This window comes from Phoca vitulina, unplaced genomic scaffold (genome assembly GCF_004348235.1).
Source record: "Phoca vitulina isolate PV1807 unplaced genomic scaffold, GSC_HSeal_1.0 scaffold13, whole genome shotgun sequence".
NCBI lineage: Eukaryota > Metazoa > Chordata > Mammalia > Carnivora > Phocidae > Phoca > Phoca vitulina.
The window spans coordinates 7913918-7932566 of NW_022589716.1; the positions used below are offsets into that span (position 1 = coordinate 7913918).

The 18649-nt window shown below is 42.5% G+C and overlaps 1 protein-coding gene and 1 pseudogene across 2 annotated transcripts in view; both read right to left on the reverse strand.

The window, feature by feature from the left end:
• The window catches only part of IP6K1 (inositol hexakisphosphate kinase 1), a 55518-nt gene that overhangs the window by 14629 nt on the left and 22240 nt on the right, over positions 1-18649 (reverse strand). Inside the window, exon 2 of one of the 2 annotated variants that reach the window (XM_032411305.1) lies at positions 6718-7067. In XM_032411305.1, the coding sequence (XP_032267196.1) occupies positions 6718-6940 (223 nt within the window). In that variant the 5' untranslated portion in view covers positions 6941-7067. Of the gene's footprint in view, positions 1-6717; positions 7068-18649 lie in introns of those variants that run through there. The other variant, XM_032411306.1, reaches the window with a different exon arrangement.
• LOC116636568 lies at positions 2935-4885 on the reverse strand (annotated as a pseudogene).

Consider the following 18649-nt stretch of genomic DNA (forward strand, 5'->3'; position numbering starts at 1 on the left):
GTGAGAGAGGGAGAAGCAGGCTCCCCACTGAGCAGAGAGCCCGATGTGGGGCTCAATCCCAGGACCCTGCGATCATGACCTGAGCTGACGGCAAACACTTAACTGACTGAGCCACACAGGCGCCTCCCCCCCCGCCCCCCGTTTAACTTTTTGAGGAACCACCAAACTGTTTTCTGTAGTGGCTGCACCATTTGACAACACGTATTTTCCTTTTTTTTTTTTTAATTGTTATAGCCATCCTAGTGGGTATGAATGGTATCTGACTGTGGTTTTGATCTGCATTTCCCTAATGATTAATGATGATGTTTCATGTGCCTATTGGACATTTGCATATCTTCTTTGGAGAAATGTTTATTCAAGTCCTTTGACCATTTTTGAACTGGGTGTTTCTTAACTCTTAACTAGGGGAACTAGTTCTTAGAACACCCAAGCTTTTTTTTTTTTCTTTTTTAACCTCAGAACTTTTGCTTAGGCTTAGAACGTTTCTTTCCATTGCCCTTTGCCCACAGCTGCTCCTCACACTTCAGTCCTTCAAGTCTCCCCAGACATTCCTTCCCTGATCATCCTATCTGGAAGCCTTATTATTTCTAATTATAGAACCATACTTAAGCACTTCTCAAAATCTATAAATTGTTTTGTCTATATGTTTATTTACTCTTTCTCACAGTAGCATGTTAAGTTCCCTGAAGGTATGGTATTTTGTCTTTTACATCAATGAGCACAGAGCCTGGTATCTAGTAGATGCTTAATAAATATATGATTAATGAATGAGGGAAAGTTTTACATAAGGATACAGAAGCCTAGAACCTCACGTTCAGTACCAGATGCAGTAACACCTGATGACTGCAGCTGGCAATACGAAATAAATAAAAATCCCTCTTCAAACTTACTGCCAAAACACAGAATATCATTGACATTTTTCCTCAGCTTGGTTGAGTTTTAAAAACACCTGTGCTCCTGGCAATAAAGGGATATGTGTGTTGTGTAGGATCGTATTTATACAGGTATTTTCTAGACCTGTCTGCTGAAAGGGCCTAAAAACAATGATACTCCAGTAGCAATCAGTCCATCTAATGTCAAGATCTTGGTTTTTCTAAATACCATTCCTACAATAAAAGGAAGCAAAGCTCCCTGGAGAAATGGTTGGTTCCTGAATCGGGGCAGGAAAAATAAAATATGAGCCTGGAGCATCCTGAGGTAATTGAAAGTAAAGAAGTAGTCAAAAATGATGGGGGTATGTGTCACAAGCACACAAGAGCCAATTAAAGGAGTCCCAGTGGCCACATCTAGAATATGAGAAGTAAAATATCCCTAAGCCCAAACTGACAGATAATGGGTGAGAAGGGACAGTTCTTCCTTATGGGATTGTAATTCCTTTTAATTAATAGATATAGAAAGGAATGATGGAAACAGAAGTCACCATTAGGCACACAACACAGTAATAATTGTCACAGGCAAGAACCACCAAACAATTCTAAAATTAGTGGGCTAAAGTACTATAAGAAACAGGATATTTAGGGGCACCTGGGTGGCTCAGTCGGTTAAATGTCCGACTCTTGATTTCGGGTCAGGTCGTGATCTCAGGGTGGTGATATCAAGCCCCATTTGGGCTCCACGCTCAGCTGGAGATTCTCTCTCTCTCTCCCTCTGCCCCTCCCCGCCCCTACCCACTTTCTCTAAAATAAATAAATCTTTAAAAGGAAGGAACGAACGAACGAACAGGATATTTAGAAAGTCTTAAAGTATCTCCCCATAGGATATTTATTAATTACAATAGGAAAGATAGTAACTTTACAGTGGAGAAGCCTGGGAGACACCACCTTAACCAAGTGATTGAAATTAAATCACCAGTAACAACGCACGTATCTTCTGACATGAAGAACTGAGAGGACACAAGATCACTTCTGTTGCCCAAGATATATAACCTCAGTCTAATCATGAGAAAATATAAGGCAAATTCAAATTTAGGGACATTCTACAAAATCACTGCTAGTATACTTCAAAAGTGTCAAGGTCATGAAAGACAAAGACTGAGAAACTATCTCAGGTTGGAGGAGACTAAGGAGGAGTAAATGCAATGTGAAGTGAAAACCTGAACCAAAAGAAGAACGTAAGTGGGAAAGGAAAACTGCCGAAATTTGAATATACAGATTAGTTATTATTATTATAACAGGGTTCATTTCCTGGTTTCGGTTATTATAAACTGTACTATAGTTAGGTTTTTAAAGAAAAATTTTTAAAGATTTTATTTATTTATTTGAGACAGAGAAAGAGAGAGAAAGCACAAGCAGGGAGGAAGGTGAGAGGGAGAAGCAGACTCCCTGCTGAGCAGGGAGGCCGATGAGGGTGCTCGATCCCAGGACCCTGAGATCATGAGCTGAGCTTTAACCGATTGAGCCACCCAGGCACCCCAAGAAATTTTATTTATTTATTTGAGAGAGAGAGAATGAGAGAGAGAGAGCACATGAGGCGGGGAGGGTCAGAGGGCGAAGCAGACTCCCTACCAAGCAGGGAGCCCGATGTGGGACTTGTTCCAGAGACTCCAGGATCATGACCTGAGCCGAAGGCAGTCACTTAACCAACTGAGCCACCCAGGCGCCCAAGAAATTTCTTTTTACTTATTTATTTACTTATTTGACAGAGACACAGCAAGAAAGGGAACACAAGCAGGGGGAGTGGGAGAGGGAAAAGCAGGCTTCCCGCGGAGCAGGGAGCCCGATGCAGGGCTCGATCCCAGGACCCTGGGCTCATGACCCGAGCCAAAGGCAGACGCTTAATGACTGAGCCACCCAGGCGCCCCAAGAAATTTAATACAATGCCCATTGATGCTTGATGACTGGCTTAAGTGAAGACTTTGATTTTAGTACAAGTCACTTTATCAACAATACGCATGAAACAGCACTCTCCTTAAAATCTAAAATCAGTTACTGAGATTCACTTAAGGAGCTTGGGGGCAGTAGTAAAGGGGCCAGGTTCTCACAGGCCCTTATCCGTCTCCGCACGTTGGCCGGCACTGTCACACGGCAGCCTCCCGTCTGCCAGGGCACAGACCACAGCACAACATCGGCCACCAGGAGTTCAGTCCCAACAAGTCAGGATGCTCTTTCCAAGAGCAGAGTTCACAGAGTCAAACACAGTGGCTTCTTCTTTACTGCTTCCCTGTTCTGTTTTGTAAATTTTAAGATTTATTTATTTGAGAGAGCGCATGAGCGCATGAGCGCATGAGCAGGGGGAGGGCAGAGGGAGAGAGAGAGAGAATCTCAAGCAGACTCCCTGCAGGGCATGGATCCTGGACGTGGGGCTCGATCTCAGGACCCTGAGCTCATGACCTGAGCTGAAACCAAGAGTCAGATGCTTAACCAACTGAGCCAACCCAGGAGTCCCTACCTACTGCTTACCTCTTTTAACTGAAAAATAGCTATTATCTACCCAGGTATCTACAACGGTTAAATTTACAGCATTATGCTTTTGGCCAAACAGAAGAAAAACTGTGCAATGTTCCTTTCTCCTTTGAAGACAGACATGATTTGGCCACTGAACTTCATCTGAATCTTCGGCACCTTCTTCCACATTAGATTAAAACCCAGCTGATATTCATGACAGGGCTGTTTTTTAGTCGGCTCGCCAAAGCACTTAAGAAGGCTTTCTGGCACACTGTTGACTGCTGAATGCATGAGAACAGTGGACAGGACCCTGTAGTGGTAACAGAGCAGCTGGGACAGCACAAGAGGGAGGGAAGGTGGGGTCTGTGTTAATCATGATCTTTCAGTGCCCTTGTCTTTCAATGCCCCATAATCTTTTTCAAGCACTAAATTTAAGTCCCAGGCATTGGCTGATAAAGCCGTAGGCTCATCAGCTTGGATTATGCTGGTTACATCCAAGTCCACATCTGGTATCTCAATCATTTTGGAGCAACCATTAACTGCAGCTTTCAATTCATACAGACATTTTTAAATATCTTGGTGGGACTCAAGAGCTTGAAGAGATGGGTCAGACTTCCTGCACATGGTCTACAACCAGGTAAGGGAAGATGCATCACTTTATGATAGGGCTTTACCTGGTACACTGGCATCACGGGAGCATTAGAGGAAGCTGGGTATACAGGAACTCTAATTTTTTTTTTTGCAGCTTTTCTATAATTTTAAATTTATTTCAAAATAAAAAAACAAAAGCCCTGTGCTGTTGGGTTTTCATATATATGAACTGGACCAATAATAGCTGCAATTTTCTTTGAATAAATTGGGCTTCATTTGACTTAATAAGAAAGGATCAAATTTTGGTTTAACTGTATATTTGAGAACATACACTTATTTTTCCTAGTAAAAATGTAGCCCAAGGAAAGAAAATAGATACTAACGATTTGCTATGGTTTTTAAAGACTTCTGTTCCCCAGTCTGAGAGAAAGTTGCAGGGAAAAACTGAACCAATGCTAGGGACAATCCTTCCCTGGAAGGCACCTTGAGATTCAAACTTGTCCCAGTTCTGGTGGTTGTGATTTAGAAAACATTTCTCTGGAGCCAGGGCTCAACTTCCTTTTAAGAGATTTTTTTTTTTTTCCTTAGCATGACTCCATGAGCTAACAGGGCTTATAGTTCTCTATCTGGTTTTGGCATATTTATAGCAGAAGATTTGGCCATGAATGTGTTGAGTGTGGAAGAGTAGGCGGCTGAAGCTGCATTTATAAAGCATTTGTAACTGTTGTTCTTAGCCACTTAGAGACAGCAATGTGTTTGATTCTGGCTTCTCTCTCCTTTTACAGGCTTAGAATATTCCTTCAAATTCAATATTCTTCTGGTTCTGTTTTGAAAATAGCAAATAGACCATCGAATTCAAAATTACACAATGGACTTGAATATGCATTTCTCCAGAGAGATACACAGATGGCCAACAGCACATCAATATCATTAATCATTAAGAAAATGCAAATCAAAACCACAATCAGATACCACTCGTACCCACTAGGATGGCTATAATAATTTTTTTAAAAAGAGGAAAGTACATGTTGGCAAGATGTGGAGAAACAGGAACATTCCCAATAAGAATATCAAATGGTGCAGCCACTACAGGAAACAGTTTGGTGGTTCCTCAAAAAGTTAAACAGGATTACCACACGATCCAGCAATTCCAATCCTAGCTATGTACCCAAAAGAACTGAAAACAGGATCTTTAAAACAAAAACAAAAAAACTCTCTTTCTCCCTCTCTCAAAATAAATAAAGTCTTAAAAAAAAAAGAAGAATTGAAAACAGGGACTCAAATGATGCTTATAAGCTAATATTCACAGAAGCATTATTCACAATAGCCCCAAGTGGGAACAACCCATGCGTCCATCACAGATGAATGGATAAACAAAATGTGATACCTATTCCCAGTGGAATAGTATTCGGCCATAAAAAGAAATGAAGTTCTGATACAGGCTACAGCATGGGTGAATCTTGGAAACATTATGCTAAGGGAAATAAGCCAGACACAAAAGGACGAGAATGACATGATTCCACTTATATGAAATGTCTACGATAGGCCTGTTTGTAGAGACAAAGTAGGTTAGAGGTTACCTGGGGTTCAGGTGAGGGAGAAAGGGGGAGTTATTATTTAATGGGTACAGATTTTTTCTTTGAGGTGATGAGAAAGTTCTGGAAATAGATAATGATAATCATATACAACATTGTGAATGTACTTAATGCCACTAAATTATCATTTTAAAATGGTAAACTTTATGTGTATTTTGCCACAATAAAAAAAGAGTTAAGGAAACAAAAAATACTGATATGGATTGGTTTTTCAAAATTGAGGATCCCTTAGGCAAAGGATGGTGTAAACATGACTAAATTCATAACAGCTTTGGGAAATTAAAAAGCAGAACACCCCCCCCCCCCCCCACATTTAACTTACACATGGTAGGCAATCATGAAAATGTATAAACACAGTGACAAAAATCAGAGTTTAAAATAAAGTGACAGAGCGCCTGGGTGGCTCAGCTGGTTAAGCGTCTGACTCTTGGTTTCGGCTCAGGTCATGATCTCAAGGTCCTGAGATTAAGCCCCATGTGGGGCTCCAGGCTCAGCATGGAGTCTGCTTGTCCCTCTTCCTCTGCTCCTCCCCTGCCTCCTGCGCTCTCTCTCTCACAAATAAAAATAAAATCTTAAAAAAAAAAAAAATTAAAAAATAAAGTGACTTAATTCTGATATATATTCATGGGTTCTATTCTATAAAGTCAATTTACATTTTCAAACATTATTTTTCCTTTAAAAGTTAGAACTTCCATGCATCCCCAGTCACTGTGCAAATTCCTTACCATCAATTCAATCCCCCAGCACATACAGACACAGGCTCCATACAGCCTCCTTGCCAGCTGCCTCACCGCCTCGACCTGGAAAGTATCCAATCCTTCCTCCCCTGGGACCAGAGAAGTACTTCTCCTCTCCTAGACCATCCCAGCAAACAGGGCAAACCACCTTGCTAACGGCATGCTCTTCACAAATAGGACTTAATGCTGTGAATTCTTCTCGGGTTTACCTATCAGTGAATTCAGATTTTTAAGATCTAAAGACCTCGCTGGTACTTTCGGCCTCAAATTTTGCTTAACAAAGTGACTTCGCTGCTTTGAGACAACAGAGACCCACAATCATATCACATGGCCAACAAAACAAGGAAAACTGAGCTGAGGGCCTGCAAAAGCCCAAGGCTGCTGCTCTCTCGGAACCGGCCAGTGACTGACCTTTGTACTCCGGGGTGAACTCCTTCATTTCGGGAGGAAGGGATTCGTAGAAGCGCTGCTCCCGGGAGATGAGAGGCTTGCATACAGTGTGGTCGTCGTAGCGCATCATGCTGCTGTGTCCGCCCACCTGGTGGATGAAGGGCTCCAGGAGGACTCCCCGGTCTCCGGCCCGACTTGCGTTCTTGCCATACTGCCCCACTTCCATGGTTTGACAAACACACATTGCGTTGGGGGCCAGTTGCACTCTGAGGGCAGAGGATGCAGCACATGGGCCACGAAAGGAGAGCTAGGCAGAAGGTCCTGGTGAGCTGAAAGCAATGGTCAGAGTCTGTTCAGCTTATTCTTCTTTCCTAAAAGAAAGGAGAGAGGAAAAGAGGGAATCAAAACAGCTGGCAAGCTACAACTTCCCTGGCGTTCACAGAACATGTGCTCTGTGAGTAAGAACGGGATTCTGAGGGCGTCTGGCTGGCTCTGTCAGTTGAAAATGCGACTCCTGATCTCAGGGTCATGAGTTTAAGCCCCACACTGGGTGTAGAAATTACTTTAAAAAAATAAAATATTAAAATATTTAAAAAAAAAAAAAAAGAATGGGATTTTGTTTTGTTCCCTGCTATGCGTTCCCCCAGTAAGTACAATGCTGCCTGGTGCATGAGAGGCAGGTGGCAAGTTTTTCTGAATGCTACAACTTTGGTCTCCTCCATCCATTTTTTTTATGCACAGAAGCCCACATTTTCGTCCTTTCCTAGCTATCATATAACCTTCCACATTCCCTAAAAGGTTTGATTTTAGAGCTACAATATGTTAACAGTCATCAGAAAGGCAACTATCCCTGTTTACTTCATATTCAAAGATAAGCATTCAGGGAAAAAAACAGAAGGCAACACGAATTCATCCTGTTCAGACTTCTCACTATATCCAGTAATGGTAAGGGTCTCTCGCTGACTCAAGGAAGGGTTTTTGAGAAATCTGGTCACACTAGATTTTCAACTTTTCTGCTGAAGGCCAAGGAGCAGGCAGGGAAAGCCATTCCTTGCTGAGTTGTAGCATCATAAAAAGGGTTTGCTCTTCCCAAGGAAATTTAGGCTTCTGATTTCTTCTACTTTAAATCTACGGCCATCAGTCCAGTGCCCCAGAGCTTCCCTTTCTGTATAACTCTACACCAACCAGTAGGACAAGGAAATGCCTTTGTACTTAAATACCTTGTAATGTCAATTTTCTCTCAAGAAAGTTAAAGTAATGGGCAACTTCCCTAATACTGAATATAGTTTGAAGTTAGGAATGTAGCAGGCAGGACTACATCTGAAAGATCAAGACTAAAAAAGAAAAAAAAATTTTTTTTTTTTTTTAAAGATTTTATTTATTTATTTGACAGAGACACAGTGAGAGAGGGAACACAAGAAGGGGAGTGGGAGAGGGAGAAGCAGGCTTCCCGCTGAGCAGGGAGCCTGATGCGGGGCTCGATCCCAGGACCCCGGGATCATGACCTGAGCTGAAGGCAGACGCTTAACGACTGAGCCACCCAGGCGCCCAAAAGAAAAATATTTTTAAGAGCTGGAATATGGCTTTACCTGAAAGAGATAAAACATTATTTTTCTTCCAAACCTCATAATCTATGGGCAAAATAGGCTACTGAAGAACCCTGCTGCAAAACTGCAAAATTTTCTTACTTCAAAGCCGCCCAGGAAGCTCTGTTCTATTTCACGGCTATCAACAAAAATAAATGATTTCCCATTCCCCTAACCAATCAGCACCACTTCAAAGCACACAATACACATTTTTGCTTACCTATCCACTTTCTAGTCCTCCTTCAGGAGAAGGCAACTCCCTTCCCCACAGAGTTTTCCCAGACTCCACTCTCCCAAACATGAGTTGGGTGCGCACACCTCTACAGCTCCCAAGGTACCTTGTGCCAACTATCTCAGCAATATACCACTGTACTGTCCCCTATTTACTTGTCGTCAACACCACCAAACCATTCCCTTGTATTTCCATCTAGGGTCCAAGGCAGTTCCTGGCACACAGGAACTGTTCAAAAATAGGTTTGTTAGGTGGCACCTGGGTGGCTCAGTCATTAAGCGTCTGCCTTGGGCTCAGGTCATGATCCCAGGGTCCTGGGATCAAGCCCCACAACGGGCTCCCTGCTCCGCGGGAAGCCTGCTTCTCCCTCTCCCACGCCCCTGCCTGTATTCTCTCGCCTGTGTCTCTCTCTGTCAAATAAATAAACAAAATCTGGGGCGCCTGAGTGGCTCAGTTGGTTAAGCAGCTGCCTTCGGCTCAGGTCATGATCCCAGGGACCTGGGATCGAGTCCCATGTCGGGCTCCCTGCTCAGCGAGGAGCCTGCTTCTCCCTCTCCCTCTGTCTCCCAGCTTGTGCTCTCACTCTCTCTCTGTCAAATAAATAAATAAAAATTTAAAAATAAATAAATAAATAAGCAAACAAAATCTTTAAAAAAAAAAAAAAAAAGGTTTGTTGGAATGAATGAAATAATTCCAGGAAGAGGGCTGCAGGGAGTAAAAGCACAATCTGAAAACAGAAGGAGTTACATAGTGGCAGTGTTAAGTGGGGAAGCAGCTGTGAAGGGTCTCTTCTCAGGTCTCCTGGAGGTGCCCACCATGACAGTGGACTCTACCTCACACCTCCAATCAGCTTTTGCTCTGGCCCCACTGCACACCGGGATTGCCTCTGATGGGAGATGGCGTTCCCAGAACGGTGCTAAACTTTCTAGCCTGGGTCAGTGGGTGTCTGGGAAAGGAGAGGGATCCATAGTGCCAAGTGGCCCAGAAGAGCTGGACTCTCGAGGTGCATGGCAACCTCAGCAGCCTCCAAAGGACCAAAAGGTTCAAGTCCAAAATCCAGTCAGATCTAGACTTTTGGTATTTTGTTCCTACATGATAAATACATAAAGTCATGGGACTGTTTTTGTGTTTGAAATATTTTCTTAGAAGTAAACATGTAAGGGGCGCCTGGGTGGCGCAGTCAGATGAGCCCCCAACTCTTGGTTTCGGCTCAGGTCGTGATCTCAGGGTCATTAGATCAAGCCCCACTACAGGCTCCACGCTCAGTGCAGAGTCTGCCTGAGATTCTCTCTCCCTCTCCCTCTGCCCCTCCTGCTCGTGCTCTCTCTCACTCTCTGTAAAGTGAATAAATCTTTATTTTTTTTAAGATTATATTTATTTATTTGATAGAGATAGAGATAGCCAGAGCAGGAACACAAGCAGGGGGAGCAGGAGAGGGAGAAGCAGGCTTCCCGTGGAGCAGGGAGCCTGATGCGGGGCTCGATCCCAGGACCCTGGGATCATGACCTGAGCCGAAGGCAGACGCTTAACGACTGAGCCACCCAGGCACCCAGTGAATAAATCTTTAAAAAAAAAAAAAAAAAAAAGAAGAAGAAAAAGTTAACATGTAAAATATACCATATTTCTATAAGCTTTGTTTTGGCGTTTCTTTTTAAATAAATCTGGAACCTAAAAAAGTACAAGTGCCCAGAAGCCTGTCAATCTCTGTGAAGCCGTGACTCACAGAGTGTGGAGCTGTGGGTTAGTCACTTAACTTCAAATTTCCTCACCTACGCCTGGGTGGCTCAGTCAGTTGAGCGTCTGACTCTTGATTTTGGCTCAGGTCATGATCTCAGGGTCATGAGCTCAAGGCCGTGTGGAGCTCTGCACTCAGTGTGGAGTCTGCTTGTCTCTCTCCCTCCCCCTCTGCCCCCACACTGCACACACATGTGTGTACACATGCTCTCTCTCTCTCTCAAATAATAAAATCTCAAATTTCCACGCCTACAATTTGAAGCCATGCCCACCACTAACCCTGCAGGATATGCTGATGCAGGCAAAGGGTTTGGGCTTGCCCTGCCTACTGCCCAGCCTTGAAGTCCTAGAAACATCGATAGTTCTGACTCTTTTATAAACAACCAGAGGTTGCTCCTGAAGTCAGGTGTCCACCAAGGCCCACTCTGAAAACCATGGACTGAGAAGGCTGTAGATGCTGACGTCCTTCTCCACTATTTCCTTGCTAAGAGTCCCAATCAGGTAGTCCAACCTCAAAGGGAATGTGAAACTTCATTCTAGCTCAGGGAGAATCTCCAACAGTACTTCCATCCCTATGAGAGGGCTGATTTAGGAAAGGGCATGTGACCATCTTCTAAGCATGAGACAAGAGGGGAAGTTGGCCAGGGGTCCCCTGGGAAAAGTGACTTGCTCTGAAAGAACACAAGAGAGGCGTCCCTTCTCTTCCTCAGGATAGTCTTCTGTCTGGATGTGTATCTAAGACTACTGCATCCACCTGGAGACCCTAAAAGATACTAGCCTAAAGACCAGGCCAACATGCTGAGCATGCAGAACAGAAGGCTAGAAATCAGGGTCCCTGATGTTGTCACTAAAATACTGGATATCTTGTTATATAACAAAAATAAATTTCCCTTTATGCTTTCAGCCAGTCTCATTAGGGTTTTCTATCACCTGTAGTCAAAACCATCCCAGATAAGGGACAGAAAAGCATCAAAATCCCCAGATCTCCAGTTAATACACTTTGCACATAAAGAGATAAGTGTTTTCTGATGATAACAAGGAAGACTTCCAATAACTGAAGAATAAGCCCTTCACTGATGATAAAGGACACATTCTCCCCAAGCTCCAAAAGGAAAAATGTAGCTTTGTAATCTTTAAAGTGTGTCCGAAGGCAGACAATCTGAATTATACCTTGTCAATTAGGGCTGGTACCAAAATACTAAAAAAGAATCTGACACGGGGCGCCTGGGTGGCTCAGTCGTTAAGCGTCTGCCTCCGGCTCAGGTCATGATCCCAGGATCCTGGGATCGAGCCCCGCATCGGGCTCTCTGTTCAGCGGGGAGCCTGCTTCTCCCTCTCCCACTCTGCCTGCTTGTGTTCCCTCTCTCACTGTCTCTCTCTGTCAAATAAATACATAAAAATCTTAAAAAAAAAAAAAGAATCTGACAAACAGAAAATTCATTCTCTCATAAGTCGTAATGAACCTGCCCAAATATCCAAATAATTAGCTTAGAACTGATTCTACTGTGAATCAACGACAGGCAGACCATAAATGAAATTTATACTCTTGCCACTTCAGGACCTCACTGACCATTATTTTTCACAAACGCATCTAAATACAATGGAGTCGATAAATCCTATTTTCCAGAGTATAACTAACCCTCAAAGCTTTATTTTCCCAACTGTCCTCTGCAAATACACTGACCTGATTTCAAGTAGTTTATGCCATACAAAACGTCAACAGCCCTAATCTTTTCCAGACTTAAATTAAGGAACTACTAGCATGAAGAAAAACTTGCAAATTCTTTAAAAGTATCCAAAAAAGTCAGATAATTAAAATCATGAGGGTTTCATTGCCGTGGGTTAAACTAACAACAAAAACAAAAAAACCCACCAGTATATGTTTTGGCTTTTTTGCTCTGTAAACAACTCCAAAGGTTTCCCTGGGGGAAACTTTATAAATGCTTTTCCCTATATGGCAATAAATTGAGGTTCTATTTGGTTTACAATACAGTGGTGCTTCCTATGCACCTGGGTATATGACATTCATATTGTTCAAGTATATAATGTACAGAAAAAGTGGGGGCTATGACAACGGGAACAGGATAATTTTTAAAAATTTTAATTCCAGGGGCGCCTGGGTGGCTCAGTTGGTAAGCGTCTGCCTTCAGCTCAGGTCATGATCCCAGGGTCCTGGGATGGAGCCCCACATCGGGCTCCCTGCTTGGCGGGAGGCCTGCTTCTCCCTCTCCCACTCCCCCTGTTTGTGTTCCCTCTCTCGCTGTCTCTCTCTCTGTCAAATAAATAAATAAAATCTTTAAAAGAAAAAAAAAATTTTTAATTCCAGTGTAGTTAACACAGTGTTTATTAGTTTCAGGTGTACAACACAGTGATTCAAGAATTCTATACATTATTCAGTGTTCATTATGATAAATGTAATCTTAATCCCCATCACCTATTTCACCCATCCCCTTACCCACCTCCCCTCTGGTAACCATCTGTTTATTCTCTATAGTTAAGAGTCTGTTTTTTGGTTTGTCTCTTTTTTTGTTGTTTATTTCTTAAATTCCACATACGAATGAAATCATACAGTATTTGTCTTCCTCTGATAAGCTTATTTCACTTAGCATTATACTCTCTAGATCCATCCATGTTGTTGCAAATGGCAAGGTTTCATTCTTGTTGATAACTGAATAACATTCCATTGTGTATATATATACCCATCCTCTTTATTCATTCATCTGTTGATAAACACTTGGGGTGCTTCCATAATTTGGCTATTGTAAATAATGCTGAAATAAACACAGGGGTGCATATATCCCTTCGAATTAGTGTTTTCATATTCTTTGGGTAAATACCCAATAGGGAATAGAATGATTTTTAGATTGAGACTAATAAAAAATACTTCTGTTTAAAAAAAGAACAACTAGACATCACCCCCTGCAAATGTCACAAGAGCTCATTTAGGAGGAGAAAAAGCTTAGGTACAATAATCTGCACACTATAAAGACCTCACAAATCTATGCACTGAACTACATTAGGATTTGCAGTCTTTTCTTTCTATAAAAATCACTTTGTAATTAACACAGCACAGAGAAAGAAATTATCCCTTAGTATCAAAAATATTCTTTGATCCTCTGAGCAAAACTGCAATTTCTCATTTTGCAGTTTCTACATAAGATCTGTCCACTCATGGGGCACCTGGCAGCTCAGTTGGTAGAGCAAGTGACTCTCGATCTTGGGGTCGTGAGTACGAGCCCCGCACTGGTTGTAGAGCCTACTTTAAAAATAAATAAATAATAATTAAAAAAAAAAAAGACTTGTCCACTCTTCTCATGAGGCAGTGAGGGCTCATCATGCAGTTTCACTTATTTCAGATAAGAGCTACAGGAGCAGACAGAATCTTCCCTCCCTGTGGAACTTCTAAAGCACGTAAATACTACAAGGACAAACAGGAACAAAAGAAACTGAACAGTCTAAAACCATGCGAAGAGACTAGAAAGAAAAAGGAAAAGGCTGGAGCCATTTCTCGGAACCACTGCTAAACTGAACAAGGAAGAAGAAACAGAAAAAAAAACAATCAAGTTGTTCAAAGTTCCCCAAGTTTCTGCAGAAGAGGTAATTAACAAAGGCAGTATCTTCAAACCCTTAGGCAAGAATGAGCATCCGAAACGAGCCTACCTTTGAGCACCTGGACAGCAGTCTGATCACCAGCAGCATCTGAGCACTAACATACCTGACATTCCACTCACAACACAGAGAGCCTCCTCTTCCCCAGTGGTGCATTAGTCACCTGGGAGGCACCTAAAGGAAAGTGATACCTAGGTTTATCCTCCACCCCACTCCAGAATTAACTGCAGTAAGAAGCCTCTAGAACATTCCATTACAATCTCAGTCCCCCTGTAGGCCATGACTTGACTGCATCGCCCAGTCAAGTAGTATGCTGGACAAACTACCCCTGGCTGTCACTGTCAAAGGCTTCTGTAGTTTTTTCCACAACACCACTGCCTTCAGCATCTTCAACCTCATCAGTCCTCAAAGCTATTCAGCTGCCAATGCCACCAAGAGGATCATGGTCACAATATTTTGATCATGCAATGCAACTTGGTCACCAGCACTAACATTCCGGGCATGACGACAGCCATCCTGAGATCTTCCCGCACAATAGGACCAAGTAACCAAGTATGACGCAAACCAGTAAGGTAGAAGTATCTTCTCCCTGTCATGACTAAGGACCGAGCAATCATAATTATTCTCAGAACACACCAAAGGAAGGTTGACGGAAAATAAAGTTCTAACATACACACACACACCCCCCCAAAGAAACCCCTCACCACCTCCAATTATCATCACATTGGGGATTAGGTTTCAACACATGAATCCGGGGACAAACAGTCTATAGCAGAAATCATGATCAGTGTTTAAAGCTCTGCTTCTTCCAGAGTACCTGCTCTCTCTTTTTCTGGTGAGACTTCACCATTTCTGTGATGACTTGATTATTTGATTATTTGATAAGGAAATCTTGTTTTTGTGAAAAGGAGCTTGCACTTTTTTTCTATGGAATAGTTTGTAACACTATGTGTACTGGATTAAAAATTGTTTGGACGCCTGGGTGGCTTAGTCGGTTAAATGTCTGCCCTCGGCTCAGATCTTGATCCCAGGTCCTGGGATCAAGCCCTGCATCAGGCTCCTTGCTCAGCGGGGAGCCTGCTTCTCCCTCTGCCTGCCACTCCCCCTGCCTGTGCTCTCTCTCTCTGACAAATAAATAAAATCTTAAAAAAAAAATTGTTTTACTTTTAAATGTTTAAAAATAAGAAAATTCCCACCACAGAAGCCTGATACATTTCAGTATTTAGTAGTAAAGCTCCTTTCTTTCTTTTTTAAAGATTTTATTTTTAAGTAATGTCTACACCTAATGTGGGGCTGGAACTCACAACCCTGAGATCAAGGGTCACACGTACCACTGACTGAGCCAGCCAAGCACCCCAGGAAAGCTCCTTTCTAATGAACACAATCTTGAAAAATGGAACCGAATCAGGATGATCTAATATTTATGCATTAAAGACCACTGTGTATTGATTACCGTGTCTATTTTTATTGGGTTGTTTGCATTAGGGTCTGAGTCAGGTAAATGGGGAGAGGGGGAAAGTATAGCAACAAGCTAGGCTTTGGTTTGCCAAAACAGAAACATGGGACAAGATTAAGTTCTGAGTTTTGGCAAAATCACTGTTATTGAAATTATATAACCCGGTAGATAATACCTATGCCCTAAACACTGGGTTCTTTTTTGTCTTATAAAAAAAACTGGACCCTAACCAAAGGACCACTGGCTTGATTTGTGGGGTTGTCAGCGAAAGCTACATGTTTTTCAACACTGTCACCAGCCTTAGGAGCAGAGCAGGGATGTAATACTTGCAGAAAAGGAGCAGCAGATGTTTTTCAAAAATGTGGACGCTGGACTAAGAGGGGTTAAAGTAACTGCAAGTCTCTCCATATATTTTGGTGACTGATGTTCAGAGAAATAACGTAGTTTGAATCAGTTATTCTGGATCATTGGAAGTTTGTATTAAAATGGTTAAAATTTTGTCAGTTTATGAACGGACTGCTCCCCTAGAGGTCAAGGGGTTCCACTGCTCTGCCCAGGAGTCTGTACACCACCAGCTATAGGAGTCTCCGTTTGTCCTCCAATTGCTTTAAGACACTTTGGTTCCACATCTTACTGCATGAAATGGGAAGGAGGATATTCTTTTTTTTATTTTTTTAAGGTTTTATTTATTTATTTGTCAGAGAAAGCACGAACAGGGGAAGCTGCAGGCAGAGGGAGAAGCAGACTCCCCGCTGAGCAGGGAGCCCGATGTGGGACTAGATCCCAGGACCTTGGGATCATGACCTGAGCTGAAGGCAGACGCTTAACCGACTGAGCCACCTGGGCGCCCCAGGAAGGAGAATATTCTTAAAAAGAACTTGCTGAGACTGAACTTTTTCACCAGCAGATAGCAACAAATGGAAATAAATGTACACTGCAAAGATAATTACAATAGTTAGGTTGACTTTATGGTTATAGACACTAACTCCTTGAACATATAATTGAACTCCAAAATGAATTACATCTCTTTCAAGTAAAATAAATTTTCTGATACTGCTGTAATGTGTATATAACTATTTTCCTTTTTATTTCTTTTAAAGATTTTATTTATTTGAGAGAGAGTGAGAGAGAAAGAGAGAGAGAAGGTGTGCACACGAGTTGGGGGAGGGGCAGAGAAAGAAGCAGACTCCCCACTGAGCAGGGAGCCCAATGCCAGGCTCTATCCCAGGACCCTGGAACCATGACCTGAGCCAAAGGCAGATGTTTAACTGAATGAGCCATCCACGTACCCCTCCATTTTAAATTTTTTACAGTTAAATAGACCCCATTTATTAATTTACAAACTATAATAAAATCTGACAGTCATTTTGGGGCTCGTGGGTGGTTCAGTTGTTAAGCAGCTGCCTTTGACTCAGGTCATGATCCCAAGGTCCTAAGATCTAGCCCCGCACATCGGGCTCCCTGCTCAGCGGGAAGCCTGCTTCTCCCTCTCCCACTCCCCCTGCTTGTGTTCCCTCTCTTGCTGTCTCTTTCTCTGTCAGAAAATAAATAAAATCTTTGGGGCGACTGGGTAGCTCAGTCAGTAAAGCCTCTGCCTTCAGCTCGGGTCATGATCCGGGATCGAGCCCCACATCAGGCTCCCTGCTCGGTGGGGAGTCTGCTTCTCCCTCTGCCCCTCACCCCCCTCGTGCTCTCTCTCACTCTCTCAAATAAGTAAATAAAATCTTTTAAAAATAAATGAATGAATAAATAAAATCTTTTTTAAAAATCCGACAGTCATTTCATCTCACTAAGGGCTTTTGCTTTAAAAAAGGAAAACAGGGGCGCCTGGGTGGCTCAGTCGGTTAAGCGACTGCCTTAGGCTCAGGTCATGGTCCCGCGGTCCTGGGATCGAGCCCCGCATCGGGCTCCCTGCTCGGCCGGAAGCCTGCTTCTCCCTCTCCTACTCCCCCTGCTTGTGTTCCCTCTCACGCTGTCTCTCTCTCTGTCAAATAAATAAATAAAATCTTTAAAAAATAAAAATATAAAAAAAAATAAAAAAGGAAAACAACTGGGACGCCTGGGTGGCTCAGTCAGTTAAGCATCTGCCTTTGGCTCAGGTCATGATCCCAGGGTCCTGGGATTGAGCCCCACATCTCTGCTCCCTGCTCAGTGGGGAACCTGCTTCTCCCTCTACCTCTGCCCCTCCCTCTGCTCGTGCTCCCGCTTTCTCTCTCTCTAATAAATAAATAAAATCCTTTTAAAAAATTTAAGTGGATAAACTGTGGTATATTCATACAATGGACTACCACACAGAAATGAAAAAGAACCAACTACTGCCACACACAATACAAATGAATCTCACAGGCGTGATATAGCAAGAAAAAATCTAGACACTAAAGAGACTATGTGGTGTGATTCTACTCCCATAAAATTCAAAATGATAATGGAGACCACAACAGTGGTTACTCTGGGAAAATCCTAATTGAGAAGGGGCACAAAGGTGGAGATGACACAGGTGAATACTATAAATATCAAATGAGCTGTGTCCTTGGATTTGTGACTTTACTATAAGTTAGAGCTTAATTTTAAGGAAAAAAATCAATAGTAGTCCTCTATACCAACAAAAAACAATTAGAAAATGAAAACTGTTTAAATACATCCCATTCACAACAGGAACAAAAACTATAAATTACCTATAAACCTTTAAAAATTATGTCAGACAGGGCTGCTGGGTGGCTCGGTCGTTAAGCGTCTGCCTTCGGCTCAGGTCATGGTCCCGGGGTCCTGGGATCGAGTCCCGCATCGGGCTCCCTGCTCCGCGGGATGCCTGCTTCTCCCTCTCCCACTCCCCCTGCTTGTGGTCCCTCTATCGCTGTATCTATCTCCGTCAAATGAATAAATAAAATCTTTAAAAAATAAATAAAATAAAATAAAAATAAAAATTATGTCAGACAAATAATAAAGCTTTACTGAAGGACCTAAAATTAAGAGGCACAATATAAACAGCTTCTCTGTTTGTTTTAATTCAACAACACAGCAAGCCTAGAAAGTGGCAATGAATAAAAGCCCTGGCAAAGAAAGAGAAATTGCAATCAGACACGGTGGTGAACAAGGTCAGGACTATTTTAAGAAGTAGTAAGGCACTGTCTCCACAGCAAGAGCAATACCTGGTCACCAAGTTCATTAGTCAGGCCAGCACAGACATTTAAAATGCAGATCAGCAGACATGCACTCTAAGAAGCTTGGTTAAAATTTCAAATTCTATGGATAACATATTTTTATAGCCTCAGATTAAGCACTTGGGTTTGATATGAATCTTTTTGTAAAGAGAAGCATACTTGGTGCCTTCACACT